The following is a 19,445-nucleotide window of genomic DNA, read 5'->3' as shown; positions in this document are numbered from 1 at the left end:
TAAGTACTTACTGTATGTAGTCTGTATGAGCATCAAAGGTTTTTTAGCCTAACAGCGCCAGCGCGATCGTGCGCATACGCCGGGTGGATACGTCAGCGAGACGCGGCGCGTGCTGCCCTGTGGTGCTAAATAGAATACGCGAGATAAAATAATTGGCAAATCTAATTCCCAAGCCGACTTCCGGTGCGGAAGTCTTTGAAGTTGAGCTTCGATTCTCATCATAAGTCATTTTAACTACACAGGTAGATTTTTTATGGAAGTCACAGGAAGTGTATGTAGCAGATTGCACACTTTTAAATTTTTAATTCGTTTTTTATCGATGCTGGTGGTTAAATCAGGAAAATTCAGCGTATGACGCCCAAGTTCTAACGGAATTTTTGTGTTTCGTCATTTTTTAGCCCGCAGAGAAGCTCTGCTCGCACAGGTTGTCCGTCGTGGAACGGTTGCGACCATCATGTATCACGGTCGCTTGAGTTGGCAGTTCTGGCAGACCAGCGATCGCGATCATTCCAATTCCTCCGCAGCTGTTCGCCACTCTTCAAGGGACGATAGTGGAGCAGGCATATCGGAATGGAATGTTGCGATTTCTGTTCTTGTACAAAAGCTGCATGATAAAAGCCGCGAGAAGCTCTTGGCGGATGTACTCCATAAATATCGCATGCTGGTTCGAAAGTACTGTAAGTGCAGTAGTGGTGCTTACGGCTTATAAAACCAACAATTGTGCAGTGCTTATTTTACAATCGCTTCTGTAGTGGGAACAGAAAGTATCCAGGAGCAGATCGACGACTGCGCGGTGAAGTCTCTGTTGGTGTTTATTGAAAGTCGAGGCCGTGTAACTGGGAAAAAAGAGCGCGATGCACTGCGCAAAGTCTTCCATACATCGTTTGACCAAGATCCCTTCATCGAAGCCGCTGTGCCTTTGATAAAGCAGCTGGTCCCCCTCATTCCGGAGGAAGAATGGGTCTGCTTGAAGGAAACGGTGGAGCGTGAACGTGGAGCATCTTGTACCAATATAAATACGCTGATCGATCAGTTTCAGAATGTGATAACTGCTGATCTGGATGCGACTGAGCAAATTCCACGTCCCTCGGTGGATAATTATGGAATCAGTGCTCTCGCAATGGATACACCACCACCGCCACCGGTGGCTGTACAAGTCGATGAAACGAGAGAAGAGAAGAGGCCGGTGGAATTGCAGAATGAACGTCCTATGAAAGTTGTTGGAAAATTTGCGGAAAAATTAGAAGACGGTTCGGGAAGCGATCTGGTGAAGCTGTTGATTACCACGCAGTATGAAAAATCTGAAGGTGGCAATGTGAGTGTCACTGATCTCGTGTCCATGGTGGAACCGCTTCTCACCGGGGGAAAACGAGATGATGAACTTCAAGAAGAGGTAAGGAAATCATTTTCTTCGTTCAGTGATTTATGTTTATTTTAAATTCCTGATCACGAAAAAGAACATGTTTATCAGTTTGTACTATACATCCGGGTGGGATTGTTTATCGTATGGTGATAGCTCGTGGAAATGCTGGGATTTCAAAATCTGGATTTGGTGACATCCCTACTAACAAATCGCAACGCGGTGCGAAGGAATAAGGAGAAGGCTGCACGAAACAAAGGAAGCGGTCGCCCGGAACGTCCACTTTATCATTCACAAGTGGAAGTTCGTAAGAAAACTAAGAATGAAAGCGATGTCAATGGCATTTTGACGGTAAAGAAATGCATGTGAAGTCATTTGGCGTTGAGAAGTGTTTTACCTTCTTTTGCCGAACTTTAGACTGAAGAAGAAGACGCTCGTTTGGCAGAAAAGTGGCAGATGCAAGAAATGCAGCGAGCTCAGAAAACCGATTTGGATTCTTATGTGACGCGCACTTACCCTTTCGTTTTTGATCAGCTGGCGGAGCTGAAAAAATCAGCTGCTCTTTTTCAGGGCCAAAAGGTAGGTTTAGGCTGTTGGTACCGCAGTTATGTTGTATGAGGCATCGTTCTTTTATTCTTTCTGTTTGATTCGTTTGAATTTCCTTTCGTGATTTTCATGGATTTACAGATTGTTTTGCCGGACCACGTTGTTAACGAAAGGAAATCCTGTCAGGAAATAATTGTTGAGGCACCATCGAAGAACAGTATCCCCGTTGATCGACTGCCACCTCTCGTTCGTATAAAGGATATGGATGAGGTAAGTGATAAGTCACTACCGTTTTGATTTCGTAAACTAAAACCTTACCCTGATTATTGTTTTTGCTCCTTTACGGGCATGTTTGTATATTGCGTGGTTCAGGTAGAACTGTTATGACGGCGCATGTTAAGGAGAACTATTTTGTAGGTGATACGAACTCTTTTCGAAGGCTACGATTTCTTAAATCAGATACAAAGTGCAGTTTACCGTACTGCGTACACAACTAGTGAAAATATGTTAGTATGTGCTCCTACCGGAGCCGGCAAGACTAATACCGCCATGCTGGCGATTGCCCGGGAAATCAGTCAGCATATGACGTCGCCTGGTGTTGTTGATAAGAGCTTCAAGGTGATTTACGTTGCTCCTATGAAAGCTCTAGCATCGGAAATGGTAAGGACGTTTAGTGAAAGATTGAAGTATTATAAGCTACGAGTGGAGGAAGTTACCGGTGACACACAAGTGGCAATGCATGACTTGGAAAAAACTCAGGTATAGTGACTTATAAGTTTGACTTCAGCAAATCTAAAAAGCATGCACACACATAAGCGGTGCTTGGTAGATGATTATTACGACGCCAGAGAAATGGGATGTGATTACAAGGAAAAGTGTTGGTGATACCAAGTTGGTGGGACAAGTTTCGCTACTGATCATTGATGAGATTCATCTACTGAATGATGAACGCGGTCCCGTCATTGAAAGTCTAGTTGCCCGGACTATTCGAATGGTAATATTTCGTTATTCTGGCTGAATTATACGCTTTGAGAAAACGTTCGTTTGCTTGCCCAGATTGAAGAACAACAGAAAATGATACGCATTGTTGGGCTTTCGGCAACACTTCCGACTTACGAAGATGTTGCTGATTTTCTTCACGTCAACAAAGAAGTTGGAATGTTCTTCTTCGATGGACGTTTTAGACCGGTGCCATTGCGGCAAACATTCATTGGAATGAAAACCGTGCCCGGGGGAAGAAACGACGTCGCGATGGCGGAAGTTATGTATGAGAAACTGATGGAGAACATCAAAGGAGGGCATCAGGTGATACTCTGGTATGTCGCCATGGAAGACTGCTGTTTGTCAATTCTGTTGTGAAAATAGGTCCTGGTGTTTGTGCACGCTCGAAATCAAACACATCGCGTTGCCAATACGATACGCGAAATGGCTGTTGAACATGGGGATAGTGCTTATTTTATTCCAAATTCGAACGATGAAGATTACGACAATAAGCACCTTGTCAGCCGAATGGTTATCAAGAAAATGCAGGATTTCTCTCAGAAGACAGCCAACAGAGAGTTAAAGACTTTGGTCATGGAGGGTATTGCGATCCATCACGCTGGAATGGTGCGATCAGATCGAAGCGGTGTAGAAAGGCTTTTTAAAGATGGTACAGATGAGCACTTTTGCAAAATTGTCATTGGTATTGTCAAAGCGAAATTTTATCTTGATATTTGAAATACTACAGGAGGCATCCGCGTCCTCGTTTGTACGGCTACACTGGCCTGGGGAGTCAACCTACCGGCGCACGCGGTGATCATTTTTGGTACGAAACTTTACCGCCCAGAAAAAGGCACCTACGAGGACATCGATGTGTTGGATGTTCAGCAGATTTTCGGGCGCGCGGGAAGACCACAGTTTGATACGTAAGTTTGAAATATTTCGTATTGACGGTTACCAGGTAAGGTTGTTCTGATCTGCATTTGCATTTTTCATAGCTCCGGACATGGTATAATTATTACCGAGCATAAGTCATTGCCCAAGTTTATTTCCATGCTTACCAGCAGTCAGGATATCGAATCTCAGTTGCCAGATCATCTTGTAGAACACCTTAATGCAGAAATTGTGCTGCACAATGTTACCAAAGTGTCGGAAGCGGTTGATTGGTTAAGATCTACGTACTGGTATCGGCGCCTGCATAAAAAACCATTGATTTATGGGATCGACAAAACATTGGCAGAAGTATGTATATATTTACCACTATAGTAGGCATTTTTTGTGCGATTTCTGTCAACTTGGTGACAGGTAAATCTGTGAGGGTTTTCATAGTTTGTAGTTTTTTTATGATTATAGTATTTTATGGTTTTAGGATTGTATTTTTATGATTGTATTTGTAGTTGTTTTTCTTTTGGTTTTGTTCTCTATAGACTGTGCCAAATTACATGGAGACATGGTTTACAAAGAAGGTGACAGAAGCAGCAAAGACTCTGGATCAAGCTAGAATGATTCGATTTAATGAACGGAACGGCTTCTTGATGCCCACTCAGTTTGGAAATATCGCCAGTTGGTACTACATTGATGTGAAGACGATGCTGACCTTTGCCGATGATGTGCAAGGCCTGCATGACAAAATGCAGGAATATCAGATCTTAAGTTTGGTATGCAAAGCCACTGAGTTCTCGCAAATTAAAGTTCGGGATGAGGAAATGACTGAACTGGATGAATGGGAAGAAGAATACGTTCATCTACCGTTTGGCCAGGCTATGGAAGATTCAGAGAAGAAAGTTAATGTCCTCATTCAATCTTATATATCCCATTGCCAGCCAAAAACTCATTCGCTATCGTCGGATCTCTATTACTGTCAGCAAAATGCAGCAAGAATTATGCGAGCCGTTTTCCAAATGGCGATGTACAAGAATTATACTAACCTGGCCGACAGTGCTCTGAATTTGTGCTTGTTTGTCGAAAATCGCATGTGGATTTCCGATCATCCTTTAAAGCAACTGCAAGTGGATTTACCTCTTTCCGTCTATCAGCATTTAGCGGCGAAACATTTAACCATCGAGCGTTTAAAAGACCTGGACGAAGTTGCTGTTGGTATGCATTTTTTTAATGCACAATCTTTTTCCTCAGTCAGCAGGAGATGTTGCGGTAAATGATAATTCTGTGATTGTGATTTTAATTGCCTCTTTATAACAGGCCAATTGGTCCATAATCGTGCAGCCGGTCAGAAGGTGAAGCATTTCGCGGACATGTACCCTCTGTTGGACGTGGAAACAGTGACGAAACCAATTGGCAATGGTATCATCCAAATTATTCTGCGCATAACGCCGAATTTTGTTTGGAACGATAAAGTTCTGGGAACCAAACGAGTACTTAATTTTTGGATTTGGGCGGAAGATCCTGCTAACAACTGCACGTATCATACCCAGGAGTATGCGTTACAGAAAACCAAGGTACAAAAAAATGATCTTGTCATGTGGTACTCCATGCGTGGATATTGTGAGACAGATATCAAACTGTACAAACGGTAAGTATTGTATGTGAATTTTTGTTCGTTTCAGGTCCTGAAACACGAAATAGATCAATTAGATTTTGTCATACCGTCCCACGACAAATCGCGCCAGATCCTGATTCATATCAGATCAGATCGATTCTTGCACTGCAAGCATCAATCACATATCAGTCTTGGGGCGCTGAAAGTGCCGAAAACAGGCGCGCTTAATACAGGTAAATGGTGCATGACAAACGGAATTAGTGTTGTTTTTTGATTGAGTTGTTATGAATTTCATACCAGTTGAATCCTCATTTGAGGTGTATTTATTTTAGCGATATTGCACCTCCGGCCCTTGTCGTTGAGCGCGCTACATGACCCGGTTTTGGAAAGTCTCTATTCGCATAAGCATTTCAATGCCATTCAGACTCAAGCCTTTCATACTTTGATGCACACCGACTTGAATATTTTGTTGGGTGCTCCAACTGGCAGCGGCAAGACTATCGCAGCGGAGTTAGCAATCTTTCGAGCATTGAAAATTACGAAATGTAAAGTGGTATATATCGCCCCTCTAAAGGCCCTGGTGAAAGAAAGAGTGGCAGATTGGAAGGCACGCTTGGAAACGGTAGCGGGATGGAAAGTTGTTGAACTGACAGGAGACACGACTCCAGATATACGCGCCATCAATGCTGCCCATATTATTATCTCTACTCCGGAAAAATGGGATGGGATCAGTCGCAGCTGGCAGCATCGAAGCTATGTCCAAGACGTTAAATTGCTAATTTTCGATGAAATCCATATGCTGGGTGAGATGTTTATAAAATTTTAATACGTGACATTTTATTGCACTCATTTACATTTTCTTACATTTTTTTGTAATGTGTATGTAATTATATTGCAAAATTGATGTACTTTGTACTGTACATCTCAAGAAACTGTTCATAGTTTCTGAAGGCTGATTATTTTGATAATACTGTTTTGACGTTGTACGTTGGGCCGCTTGGGAGCTTTCATTTGTGCCTTGAACCGTTAGTTTAAATTCTTGTGCGAACAGGTGAGGATCGAGGCCCTATAATCGAAGTTATTGTATCAAGAACCAATTTTATCGCATCGTTTACACACCAGAAGGTACGCATTATTGGCTTGTCTACCGCTTTGGCCAGTGCGGATGATGTGGCTAGTTGGCTGAATATCTATCCTGCCGGTTTGTTCAATTTCAACTCAGCTGTCCGTCCGGTGCCTTTGGTATACCACATCTCCGGATATCCTGGCAAACACTACTGTCCCCGGATGCAGTTGATGAATAAACCAACGTATCAAGGCGAGATGTTTCTTGAATTCTTTTTAGCTTTATCTTCCTAACGGGGACTGTTGCAGCAATTCGAACGCATTCCAATGGAAAACCCGTACTGGTGTTTGTCTCTTCCCGGCGTCAGACACGCCTAACTGGCTTTGCTCTGCTAAGTTTTGCGGCACTCGACCAGGTAAAATGGAACGGTACGACAGACGAAGAATTATCTCATTTGACGTCGGATGTTCGGGATCCCGATTTAAAGCAGCTGTTAATGTATGGCATTGGTATCCATCACGCTGGTCTGCATGAAAAAGATCGTGTTACCGTCGAACAGCTGTTTCTAAAAGAAAAGATTCTGGTATGCTCATTTCTGTTTTATTTGTGATAAATTCTGTTTTGCAGTTGATAATGTTGGATGTCTTAAAAAAATCTGTTAACATGTGGGATTTTAGATAATTGTCACTGCTTGTGTTGACAGGTTATGATCGCTACGGCCACTCTCGCTTGGGGTGTTAATTTTCCTGCACATTTGGTAAGTTTGTTGCGCAGTATTGTTTTATTGTTACTCATGCATTGCTGACATTGTAAGCTATTTGTGTTCCAGGTTGTCATTAAGGGAACCGAGTATTACGATGGAAAAACGAAGCAGTATGTTAAAATGCCGGTAACTGGTACGTTTGAGCAGTACTTTATGGGCTACGATACATGCTGTTCATTGTACTGATGATCGTGATTAGAAAGTTTGTGTGCTTCAGATGTCCTGCAGATGGCGGGTCGAGCTGGACGTCCACAGTTTGACACGGAGGGTGTCGCGGTAATTCTTTGCCACGAGCCATTGAAGCATTACTACAGCAAATTTTTGCACCACCCGTTGCCCGTGGAGAGCCAGTTGCAGGATGTTTTGCCCGACCATATCAATGCTGAGATTGTGGCGGGAACACTGATCACCTTTGAAGGAACTCTGGAGTACATGACCTGGACCTATTTGTTCCGACGTCTTTTGGCAAACCCCGAGTTAGTATGGCTACCTCAATCTAGATAAGCAGATGAAAAAACATAATATATAGTAACCATTGTTTTGTGTCTGTAGTTACTATTCCGTGATTCGACCAATTTCGCTTCAAAATCCCGAAAAAGCTGCAAACATGTTGGACGATGACCCCGTTCTTGTTGCCGACGTAAAAAATCATGTTAAGAAGCTGATTCTGGATTGTTTGATTGATTTAAAAAATTCCGGCTGTGTGGAGTACGACGAAAATGAGGGAAGAAGGAAGTTCGATGGAGACGTAAGTTGTTTGTTCCTCGCTTGCCGGGTTGCACAAAGTTTAACGTCATCATTTTGAGAAATTATTTGTGCGATCCTTTATCGATACGCATACCGTCGCTTCATCAAGTAAATCTTTTGTTTTCACGCGTTGGGCAGTCGTTTGATAACATAACATTTATTGTCTTCAAATTGAAAGGTGTGTTTAGATTCCGAACTTTCTCGTTTTCCCAACGTACCTTGGGACTATTGCGTCTTATTACTATTTGAAACACGGCACCATGCGAATTCTTCATGAAAGACTGACACCAAGTGCTAAGCTCTCTGAAGTTCTTTTGATACTATCGGACGTCCAAGAATTCGCGCAGGTGCCAGTTCGCCACAATGAGGATGCCGAAAATGGGTGATTACTTGCGTTCATTTGATTTGTGCCGGAAAAGATTGTTTATTTGTTCTCAAATTGTAGCCTTCTTTCTCGACAAGTGCCGCTGCCCGTTGAAACATCTCGACTGGATAGTTCACATGCGAAAGTTTTCCTGCTGCTGCAAGTGTATTTTTCTCGAAATCAGATTGCCATGCCTAATGCAGATTATGCAACGGATCTGAAAAGCCATGTTCTAGATCAGGTTATGCGCATTATACAGGTAATGGAAGGGCAAGTATTTATGCGATATATATCAGCTTAAATATTTTCCATTAGCCTGGTAAGATATTCATCAGCTTTGAATAAGCTAGTAGGGATAATAAAACCAAATTTATGTTAATCTGCCCATAGCCTGGTGGTAGTACGTCTGGCTTTAAGACTGTATGTCCTGGGTTCGATTCCTAGGTGGGTAACTTTTATCTCATAAAATCAAACCAAAAAAAGTATAAAATTTTCAAAATGTACCAAAAAAATTTTCCATTAGCCTGGTAAGATATCTTCATCAGCTTACGCTGAATAAGTTGGCTACTGTAGGAAAGATAATAAATAAAAAATAATAATTCAGGCGTTTGTATTGCTAGACTGCTCCGAGTGCAAGCATTGCGGTACGAGGATATGACAGGTTGTTTTAACTGTTTCCTTTTATTCAGCTTTGATGATGCTTCTTTCAGCATGATACTGGTTTTTGATTTCTGGTTCAGTGGGAAAAATAATTTTAATAGTCTTATTTGGTTGCGTTCTATGATTTAGTAATTTTTGTGTATAGAAACGTTGCTGGAACACTTCCTGCACTAATTCATTACACCGCGTTATCAAAAAAGAATGAAAGCCATCTGGGGACCCTACTGCGAAACATATGCCCACCTGGAAAAGGTCACGATGACAAAGTACGCAAAGACATATCGATTTCCAGCAATGCAGTTATAATTTCTTTCATCATGCCGGCTGTTTTTCAGATTATTGAGACTATCCTTTCATTTCCACTTTTGGAAGTAGAATTAGGCCTGAAGAAGAATGTGGAAGCAGATTCTGGTGATAATACTGATAGCAGCATTCGCACCGTAAATATTGTTGACGACCGAAATTTGTGGATTGATGTGGAATGCGGGGGAACTTACGTGCTGGAGATTAACTGCATCCGTCTTTTATCACGCAAAACCGTAAGTTTTTTTACAACGTTGTATTCATGAAGTGACTTTTGACAGTTGTTGTTATTCCAATAAATTTTGAACACTTGCTCCGCTGAGGAAAACGTATGACACTTACTATTCTACTTTTTTCAGCCCGGTAGAAAGGTCGCTACATCCCGGTTTCATAAACCTAAGGACGAGGGCTGGTGGCTGCTACTCGGTGAAGTGGACAGTGGAGAATTGTTGGCGATGAAACGTGTCGGATTCATCTCACGCTCACTCAGTTCCTCATTGCTTTTCTCAGCACCATCCCAGCCTGGACGGGTGATATTGCATTTTTATTTGGTTTCCGATTCATATTTTGGTTTGGATCAACAGATGGCAGTGCAGTTGCAAGCGGTCGAGCCTCACGTTGGTCTGTGATAATTTTAGCTGGTGATTTTTGTATGATTCAGTGAGGTTTGGGACCGATGGGATATTTTTACAGACTTTTAATACACTATGACTATACGAATGAATGCTTTCGGTTTGTAAAACTTCATAAAGTTCGAAAATAAATTACAAAGATTTAGCAGAGAAGAAAAAGAGTAAAATTTCTGACTGCTAAGCCATATTCCTGAATTATTTTTATTTTCTCCCATAAGTGAGGAATGCCAAACATACAATTGTCAACTGATTTTGTGCAAGAAGTCACAAATTAAGGCATTCAAAACATACAGAAATCTTTGTGGAAAAAATCTCCAACGCATCACAGATTTGTTAGTTAAGCAGATACCGAAGTAATATTATCACTCTATCATACCATTATAAGGCGGGATCTAAACAGAAACAGGTACAGTAGGACAGTCTCTCTTTTCATCATCAGGACGAAGGACACAATCGAGAGAAAGGAATCGCGTCGGATCTGATTCGGTATCCCAACCGGAAACCGATACCCTGTTCATCTGATTTCCGGGATTCGTTGAGTAGCCGAAACTGATCTGGGTTTTCAAAGTTTCCAAGTCCATGAGGTGCAGAGGTTCCAGGTGTGAATGAAAGCGCTCGATAACTGTAAGTGGAACTTTCAAAAGGTGCCCTGAAACAAGTCATTAAACATATACCAAAAATATGAATACGGAAAGTGAATTTGAATTTTGCAGCGCTTACCGACAATGTAGCCTACGGTAACATCGTCAGGCGCCCGAGTTTTTTTTGCGATACTCATAAACTTTCCCCCAGAGATCAGAGGCTTCATTTTTTCGACTAAACAATAGCTTAAACAAAAACCAGCGCCACCTGTAGCGAACTGAAAGACTGCATTTTGGTCCTGCAAATTCAAAATATTCACCTTAATATATACTCACTAGCCCACTGCGAAATACTTTTTCCATACATATATCTTTATTTCGATTCATAATAATCATAGCAATAACCCGACACTCCTGCTGCAACATTAAGTTCTTACGTTTTTGTTAAAAAATTTCTGCAAATGATTAAACAAAACCAAATAAAAATGGTACGAAAATTTGAATAAAAACAAAAATATACGGGATGATTATTCGCATGCCGGTACGTAAGTGACTGCAGTTCAGCAGCATGCGCTATACAAAGCATAAAGCAGCTGCTCGCAGTGTATGCTCTCACATTTGGCATTGCGTTCGGCGACAAGTGGGATTGAAATTATTTTTTTCTTTAGAGGTTGTTCCCGCTACGCTGGTCTGTTGTCAATACTCAATAAGGTATCAATACTCAATACCCTTTTCTACATTGCATTATTGGTACGTGTACACAGTAACTAGAACCAGGGACAATAATAGAATACAATTTTCGAATGAAGTTTGTCGTGTGACAAACTTTGTGATGGACACGCGATATAGTATTCACTATTCAGCCATGCCGGCAGCCGGATCATTACGGCGGGCACGCACGACTGTCGGCATTGCATTACCATAAGCCTGGCATAATGTTAATTACCTATCTCACTTCGGTGACTTTGCTAGCTTATGTTTTCGAAAATAAGACGCACATAATTGTCAACTTACTTCATCGGAAAGTCAACTTACTTCATCGGAAAGCTGAAGTTCTACTGCAGCGTTGGTGCTGATTTTACCGAGATACCACTGTCCGGCGTAATCATATCCACGCAACATGTCCAAGAGATTCCATACGTTCACGTAATTATCATCATCAAAATGGCAAAACCATCTAACACAGTAAATATTTATCAGCTTTTCAGAAAGCGTATCCTGCGAAATGTCACCAAATTAAGTCGTACTTTTTGTTTTGCGATAAGAAGAAATCCAGCTCCATCGCCATCTTACAACAAAGAGCCTTCCTAAAACATCCCCTCACGATCAGCCATGATCTGATAACTACCCTAGCACTCATACTACTTACTAGTATATAGATATCAGGAATATGATACCGTATTACATTACATTAATACAGATTCGACAATTATTACATCAATCCAATAATACATTAATACTAATACTATTACATTATAACATTAACACTTATGTAATATGTGATACAAATATTATTACATTAATCCAGATTCGACAACTGCGCTGCCGTGGTTGTGAGAAGTGTTCATAGCGTTGAACAGCTGAAGCACATACATATAATTATGTACTAGCAATAAGCAGTGCTACCATTAAATAATTACTTAAAACATTTCTACACACCTGTCATGAGAATTAGAACATCCAGAGATTATCAGGTGGCCATCTACAAAAGAGAACACACTTTTATAACAATTTGTACAAACAAATTAGACTTTTTGTATTTACCTGTTTTCAGCTTAAATTCTTCATCTTCTTCATCGGTTATGAAATATATCTGCCATAAAACCAAAAATCTTTGTCTGCAGCGAGTGCTAATGATTACGGCATTCTCACACTTGTATGCTCATGCTCCTAATCCTCCTAAACAATTTACAATGCGACAACGGGCCCACGAAAAACAAGCCAAAACAGGATGCCGTCATTTTTTTCAGCTACCCGGTAGATCAACTTAATGCACAACATCAAAAGCTGGGAAACACACAAAATTCCAACACGCTAAAAAATCAGGAAACGAAAATATTCGAAAAAATCAAGGAAATTTTAAGAAAAAGATCTATACGACGCCCGCCCAGTGCCCTTGCATTTGACGTTACAAGCGTAATTGCTGGAAGTGGTACATACATAGTAGTACTACATACCATAGTGGAAATATATATACAGTAATGTTTTTCAGTAAGCCTACTCTTTAGCTCAGCCGAATAAATTCAATCCTTATGTAAACAAACCACTTCGAGCAAATGGATTTTTATGACGGTGGCAAAATTAACATGCACTGGATGCACATTGAACCTGTATACGATGCGCTTGGAGCTAGTGAGTGTCCACTGTCCAGCGTCCACAGACACAGGGCAGACTAATTTCTCCCTCCTCCTGTGTCTCCTCCATTGTTGTACATCGCGTATGCTCATGACCACTACCGGACTCCGCATAGTCACTTTTGTGAGTCGGGCCCGTGCCTGTGGGAGCAGGCCATGTCTTAGAGAGCAGCGTCTTAATTACTTTTTAATTACTTTTTATGGCCCCTGCGCGCGGTTTTTGCGCCTGCTCTCTTGATCGGCGGCTTATCGCAAATCGGGTACTGTAACGGTGTAACCAGGGATAACAATTACTGTAACAGACTTCTCGAGGGAGCATCATACACTCCCCGTAACACTCGAGTGTTAACAATGCACGCTGTCTGCGATCAGAAGTAACTAAATTGTTAGAGTACTGTTCTACCGATGGACATTGAATGCAAGCTATTAATTTTGCCACCGGCTCAAGTCCACTGGCGAAGGTCTAGTAATGAGATTTTTGTAATTACCTTAAGTTAGATAAAGGGACAGAGGGAACGCGGATACAAGTCGAATGCGTCTGCACTCTGCAGCTACGAATCCTATATTTGACATCCGAGCAAATCCATTTCTTTGAACAGAAAGCTAACGATATTGCAATATTTAATGCCTAACGGCTAACGCAGAGCTATATTGTGATTTGTGATTATTACTGTTTCTGCAAGCATTTTTGTATTTCTATTGCATATCCTGCTTATCATCGCAAACGACCTACTCAGTACAGTTTCAAAAAAACACTTAAAGTGACGCCGCATCCTGCGGCCTTGCGAAGGAAATGGATGGTTTAGAGTACACGTGGTTACATAATAATACTTACTTAACTGCAAAAAAATTTTGTTGTTGAATTTTATCTGAGAAGTTCGCTTGAGTGCACGGCTATTTGAACGAGATGGTCTGGCAACCACCTCGCGTACGCGCATACGTGTAGTAGTCTGGACTCTGGGTAGCTGATTTCGAGTTTCGACTGCCACTTGATCTCCAAAACTTGCAGCACCAGCCTTTCGTTGTGTCTTTAACAAAACTTCCCAGTCCATGGTTCAGAACAGAGAATAAAATTTCAGAATTTTTTTGATATATGGAGAGTATGTTTTTATAGCGAACCAAGGAAGTTATGTTTGTTTCGGTTTTTCATAGACATAGTATGGGTCCGTGCGATGGAGGGGTTGCCTGCACCCTATGCTTTGTCTACGAGAAACCAAAACAAGCCTAACTTTCTCGGTTCGCCACAAATAACCACTCATCAGAGATAAAAAAACTTCTAAATTTTTTCTCTATCTTCTGAGATGTTGGTTGGGAAGTTTTATGGAGAGGTAAACGAAAAACTAGTGCTTGAAATTTTGAGTCAACTGACAATGACATTCAGTGCGTTCTTTCACAGTTCACAAAACATGCTCCTCCTCTGCATCTACGTCTCTGTCTATCCTGACTTACAGCATTCTGCCTCTCCCGAGTTTACACTCACACAATCTCTCTGTCAGTTTAAATTTCTGTCTGTCCAAAGTTACAAACTTACAAGTTACAGTATCACACGGCGTGGATCTATAGCTTAAAGCAATATTATTATTATTACATAATAATTATAATATAGATCTATATAGCTTTAGAAAATATCTAGCGTTATTTCCTTCGCAAAATCATAATGGCTTTCAAATTCATTTTTTTAAGTCGCTTCTTTCCGTCATGCTTATTTAAACAACGCAAAATGTACACGCTAACGGTTAAAGATAAGCTGTCAAATTCACAACGTGCCGAGAAAATAACTTACGAGTGTAATACAAATGGCGAGTCGACAACATCAGTACCGATTTCAAACCCAAAACGATTCGCAAATCACATGGCTAATGGTCAGTGGTCACACTCGTAACTCGAAAAATATTTAACAAATTCATACTAATAAAATAAATCGTGAATAAACCATGATTAAATTCTAACTCATGCGCTATTTAATAACTTTTTATCCTTAGTAGTACTACTACTGACCTGATTTTTTGCGTGACTAAACCATGTTCGCAAAATAATATCCAGTCGCTGGTGATGAAACTTTTTGGATGTTTTTACGCTGATATGCAAATCATTCAACTGTAATAGCGCTGTGCTTTCCCTATTAGGCTCGCTACCAGACTGTCCATTTTCTCCGCCGATAATGCGATACGTTGTTGTCTGCGAAGACTGCGGACGGATGGAAGTTCGTGATATTTCCAACAATATGTCAACATCTTCTCTGAGTTCTCGAAGTTGTTGATTTATCAGGTAATTTGTATACGTATCGTACCCGAAGTACAGGATACAAATTCCAACGAATAACGTGAGCATTGAAAAACGTTTTTTTGACACAGCCATTTTGGAATACACGGGCGTAATATAAAATGGTTGAGATCTTGTATTTCGGATCGAAGAACGATAAAAGTTATCTCTGGGCATAAAAAGAGTGGAACCCGGTTTGTTGCGATCGGATGGTGACATTGTGCTGTACAATTAACGATTACAACGTTGTTGTCTTTTTCGGAGATCTGCCGAGCGGCTATCGCTTTCGGTTAAACATTGGCACACACAGCCACAAATTTACACCGCTCAACAGTCAACTACGCGGTTCTGCATATAATTAATAAATGCGATAAAACTCAAAATGTCTTGTAGTATGTCAGGCTATATATTAAGTTTCTCATACTACAAATCTTTTTAAAAATATAAAATGGATCAATCTACGCCACGGTACCGTATGTAGAGGTGGCGATTAGAAGCGACAGCCAGCACCGCACAAGTCACAAACATCATAGAATCCGTTTTACGAAGTACTGTAATAGATCGATTGATTGTTTGCTCACAGATCTTGTCTACCGGTTTTATAGAATAATGGCAGCTCACGATTGGTTCGCCCGTATTCGAGATAGACTTTGACCACCGTCCACCAGTCTATAAAATATTTTACCTACCGTCAGTTGGACACGTCTTGACTTATACCGTAGTCAAGCTGAATAGAGGACTAGAGAGAGATACAGTTCAGCTACGAGTAGACTACGCTTATAGTCTTATACGCTGCATTCGTATAAAGAACTACTGCTCATATTCTTACTTATCTCTATTACTAGCGGTGGTTTGCGAACCACATTATTGCACGAGCGCGAGCGCCAGTACCACTGGAAAATGGTATTGGGATTGTGGAATTGGAAAAGCGTGACGTACGCTCTTCGTGGCTTCAGACGAATTAATTTTTTATGCTCTTGACGAAGTAATAATCGCGTAAGCGTTAATCTTTGTTGAGTCCGTCAGCTCGATGCACTGATCCAAACTGCTGTGACTACGTATCATTCGATAGCCCTTAAAGTGTAAATTAGCCATCACAAATCAGTTTTTGAAGAAAAACGTAAGTTTGAAAGAAAACTCTCAAAAACTTTAACATACAAAGTCTATGGGAAAAGCCAAGAACCCACCACTGCTAAATCGACCACCTCATCACTGTCTCAACAGCCAACACGCTTTTTGGACAGCTTCGCTCCAACTGCATCGAACTTTACGTCCCATAACAGATAATATTCCATCGTCTTGATATATATTTCTCATCAAAAGAAAATAAAACGAAAGAAAAAAGACAAAATGGCCGCGAAGATTCTGCGACTGTGAGATGGTTCTGAAGTCTGATTTTAAGAATGTACCTAACCCCCGTAGTGGTTTATCATTCTGAATCGTACTTAAATGGCATCAGGCCAGTCTACCAGAAATTTTTAACAGTGCCACCAAGCTGTAATACGCGTATTATTATACAAAGGGGATACCAAAAGTTTTTTTCCCTATTTTGCCAGGTTTCCAGTTGATGTGATTCATCAGCGATATATTTTTTGTTGCGTAACCTGATCTCTTACCTATCGAAGAAAAAAATAATTCTAACTTTCGAAGAAGAACGAACCAGACGAAAAAATATTTAGCCGGTGATGCTTTGGGCAGCCTAACCACTCCCTTTCCCAAAATTCAGTTGTTTTGTTGCCACTTCTCTCCCTCTCAACCTTTTTACCTGTAATTTCTAATAGTACAAGCTTACCATGCCCTAGCTATTATCGTGATGACTAAACCTTTCTAAACTTTCACACATTAGCATAATAATTTTATTTCTAAAAGCCATCAAGTTTTTTGGTTTTCCCCTTTCCTGCTATTCCGAACTTCGGATCCGTTTCCTCAATAAAAACTTTACCCTTGACCCACTCCAGCGCATACTAGCCATGATCAAATTTATTGCCAGTTGGTTAACCGCAAATGTTTTTTCTAGATTTTCCATATTTTTGCCCTGTGGAGACTGACAGGTTTCGTTTTTTGACAACTGGTCACTAACAGTTTTAATTCTTTTTTAAAACTAGTAGGGGCTGCCTTTTTTCGTTCTTGATTTACATTGCAAGAGCGAAGAGTTCTGAACATAAAAGCGTTTTGTGCTTCTCGGAGAATAAACGAGGAGAATTTTAATAACAGTACAATGCTGCGGGAAGACCAGAAATTAGGCTTCCAGAAGCCGCCAACAGTCTTTGTGGCGAATTCCCCCAGCCGGATTGAGCAAAACCTAGATTACAATTTTCAATAATTAGGGAGGGTCTCATATCTGTAGCGAATCTAGCTTTCGTACGGTACCCCACCGTCCCAGAACAGCAGGTACGCGATACAGTATGGCGGTTTTCGATTCGCGTACCCGGTTACCCGCGAAAAAATTCGGGACGGGGGTATGGCTCGTACCCATATGCGTCCCGTATTCACAACTCTCCGATACGGTATCTTGCGAACCGTATCTCAGAACCTGTATCAACCCCGCGTCTCATATCAGCCAAAAATTTTGCGCGCGCTTTTTGCGCATACCCTGAAATACAAAGAAAAACGATACGGTACGCGAAGCCACCTCTGGAGGTGGCTTTCCCTGGTATCTTTCTGGTGATCACTGGTGAGAGAACCTTTCAAAGCACTTTGTATTTTTATGTGATGATTTCGTTTTCGTATCAATAAAATTTAATTATTTGAAATATTTTTATTCCTCGTTTCTCATGGCAGATTTACGGTGACAATGTAAGCAGATCGTCAGATGTAACAATTTTAGTAAGTAAGTACTCGTAGTCCGTAGGCAATTTAATAGCCGACCACGGTAAATTTGAACCAGTGTTATAATTAACTACACCAAGACCATAATTTATATGACGAACGCAATGCCGAATTGCCGATTAATTTACTAAGTAATTAAGTAATTACAAAACGTTAAAACTATTGTCTGAGCAACAAATTTTATAAAATTAACAACAATCAAGCTCTTCCGGGCATCCAGATTGAATTCTGCAAATTGGTGGCAATGCATGTTCCACACACATGCAGATATATGTATCTCCCAGCCCAAAAACTATTATTAGCACTACCGATGTGCATTGTGCAGTTCGGTTTGAACTTGTGGAACTTGATCGGTGCAACTTGTGGAAGCTCGAAAGAAGGCTTAACTAAATCAGTGAAGATTTTTTCAGCAAAAATTAATGATCGTAAGTAATTAACTACTCATTCCAAAAAAGTTGTTCAGTGCAGATACGACCAAAGCGATGGGACGCAAATACAGCGATGCAGCGCCAAACCTACAGCTTCGATACAGGAAACCGATATCGAACCCAGTTTTGATGTGCGTTGCCTGTACCGTATCTTCGTAGCACGCACTAAAGAGTGTCCCATTTCTGTACTGCAGCGAAACTAGCTACGGTGCTGTACCGTAGCGAGATACGCTATAGATATGAGACCATCCCTTAGTTAATGAATGACATTAGTGAAAATATGGGTGGTGTTATGATGTCATTTGTATGATATCATGGCGAATGCCTTCACGCCTATAGGCGTGTTCTTCCCATAAGTTTTGATTGCATAACCTGTTGTTTATATTTTGCTATCTTTTTTGAAGCCCTTGATGTTTGGCATTTGCCGCCAATATAAGCGCGATTTCATCGCGAGTTTCAGGGCTGCTATTTAGTATGAGCTGCTGCTTAGTTTGGGCTGCTGTTTTAGTTAGAGCTGCTTTTTAATTGAGAGTTTTGAGTCGAGAGAGTCACCAATAAAGTCCATCGCAGCACACGCTGCAAGAGTCCCTTTCCCCTTGTAACAACTGGCGTGAAGTTGATTATCAGAACTTGTGTGACCCGAGCCACAGCATTTGGATGTTCAGTGTAAGTCTGAGAAAGGTCATCGTTTGTGTTATCAGTGCTATTTTTTATTGCCCAGGGCCTATGAAAGGTCAGTTTGAGGATTATTACAAATTGTGGGAAGTTGCAGACCAGAAAGGTCAGCTAAAAATAAGTTTTTGAAAAATGTTATTGAAGTGGAAACTGGAAAGGTACCTAAAATAATTTGAAAGGTCAATTTTGACTAAAGAATTGGAGCTGGTAAAAAGTTTATAAAATTGTTGTCAATTTGCATTTAATGTAATTTTGATGACCTTTGTTTGAAATTTTTAAACGGATCCGTAAGTTTTGAATTGAAAAGAAGTGGTTCAAGAGGAAGATAGAATGATATCGCGCGATAGAAGTTGTTGTATTGGGTGTAGCGTGGTCTGGCCAATCACGTAATTGCACT

The 19,445-nt window shown here is 40.8% G+C and overlaps 2 protein-coding genes across 2 annotated transcripts; one reads left to right on the top strand and one right to left on the bottom strand.

Annotated features, from left to right (window-relative positions):
• The first annotated feature begins 248 nt into the window (after nucleotides 1–248).
• Nucleotides 249–10,096, top strand: LOC129589037 (activating signal cointegrator 1 complex subunit 3-like). Its single transcript, XM_055483514.1, has 27 exons — nucleotides 249–677; nucleotides 753–1,393; nucleotides 1,517–1,711; nucleotides 1,778–1,939; nucleotides 2,048–2,176; nucleotides 2,324–2,665; nucleotides 2,736–2,900; nucleotides 2,963–3,211; nucleotides 3,272–3,557; nucleotides 3,636–3,813; nucleotides 3,886–4,129; nucleotides 4,315–4,984; nucleotides 5,087–5,343; nucleotides 5,452–5,617; nucleotides 5,717–6,187; nucleotides 6,436–6,702; nucleotides 6,759–7,033; nucleotides 7,154–7,207; nucleotides 7,280–7,346; nucleotides 7,431–7,689; nucleotides 7,766–7,961; nucleotides 8,149–8,342; nucleotides 8,406–8,583; nucleotides 8,945–8,985; nucleotides 9,130–9,250; nucleotides 9,320–9,523; nucleotides 9,647–10,096. Exons 1-27 carry the CDS (start codon nucleotides 455–457, stop codon nucleotides 9,914–9,916), a joined length of 6,504 nt encoding a protein of 2,167 aa, XP_055339489.1. The 5' UTR covers nucleotides 249–454; the 3' UTR covers nucleotides 9,917–10,096.
• A 19-nt stretch (nucleotides 10,097–10,115) lies between these two features.
• Nucleotides 10,116–16,202, bottom strand: LOC129590124 (fringe glycosyltransferase-like). The gene is made up of 7 exons (XM_055485156.1): nucleotides 14,853–16,202; nucleotides 12,265–12,313; nucleotides 12,160–12,202; nucleotides 11,748–11,807; nucleotides 11,536–11,677; nucleotides 10,640–10,799; nucleotides 10,116–10,568 (listed from the first exon to the last, which is right to left on the bottom strand). Exons 1-7 carry the CDS (start codon nucleotides 15,333–15,335, stop codon nucleotides 10,312–10,314), a joined length of 1,194 nt encoding a protein of 397 aa, XP_055341131.1. The 5' UTR covers nucleotides 15,336–16,202; the 3' UTR covers nucleotides 10,116–10,311.
• Between the last annotated feature and the right edge of the window lie 3,243 nt (nucleotides 16,203–19,445).

The sequence above is a fragment of the Paramacrobiotus metropolitanus genome, unplaced genomic scaffold, assembly GCF_019649055.1.
Source record: "Paramacrobiotus metropolitanus isolate TYO unplaced genomic scaffold, Prichtersi_v1.0 Parri_scaffold0000002, whole genome shotgun sequence".
Classification (NCBI taxonomy): domain Eukaryota; kingdom Metazoa; phylum Tardigrada; class Eutardigrada; order Parachela; family Macrobiotidae; genus Paramacrobiotus; species Paramacrobiotus metropolitanus.
The sequence above is the reverse complement of the archived record's forward strand: the minus strand, read 5'-3'. Positions and strand labels throughout refer to the sequence as shown.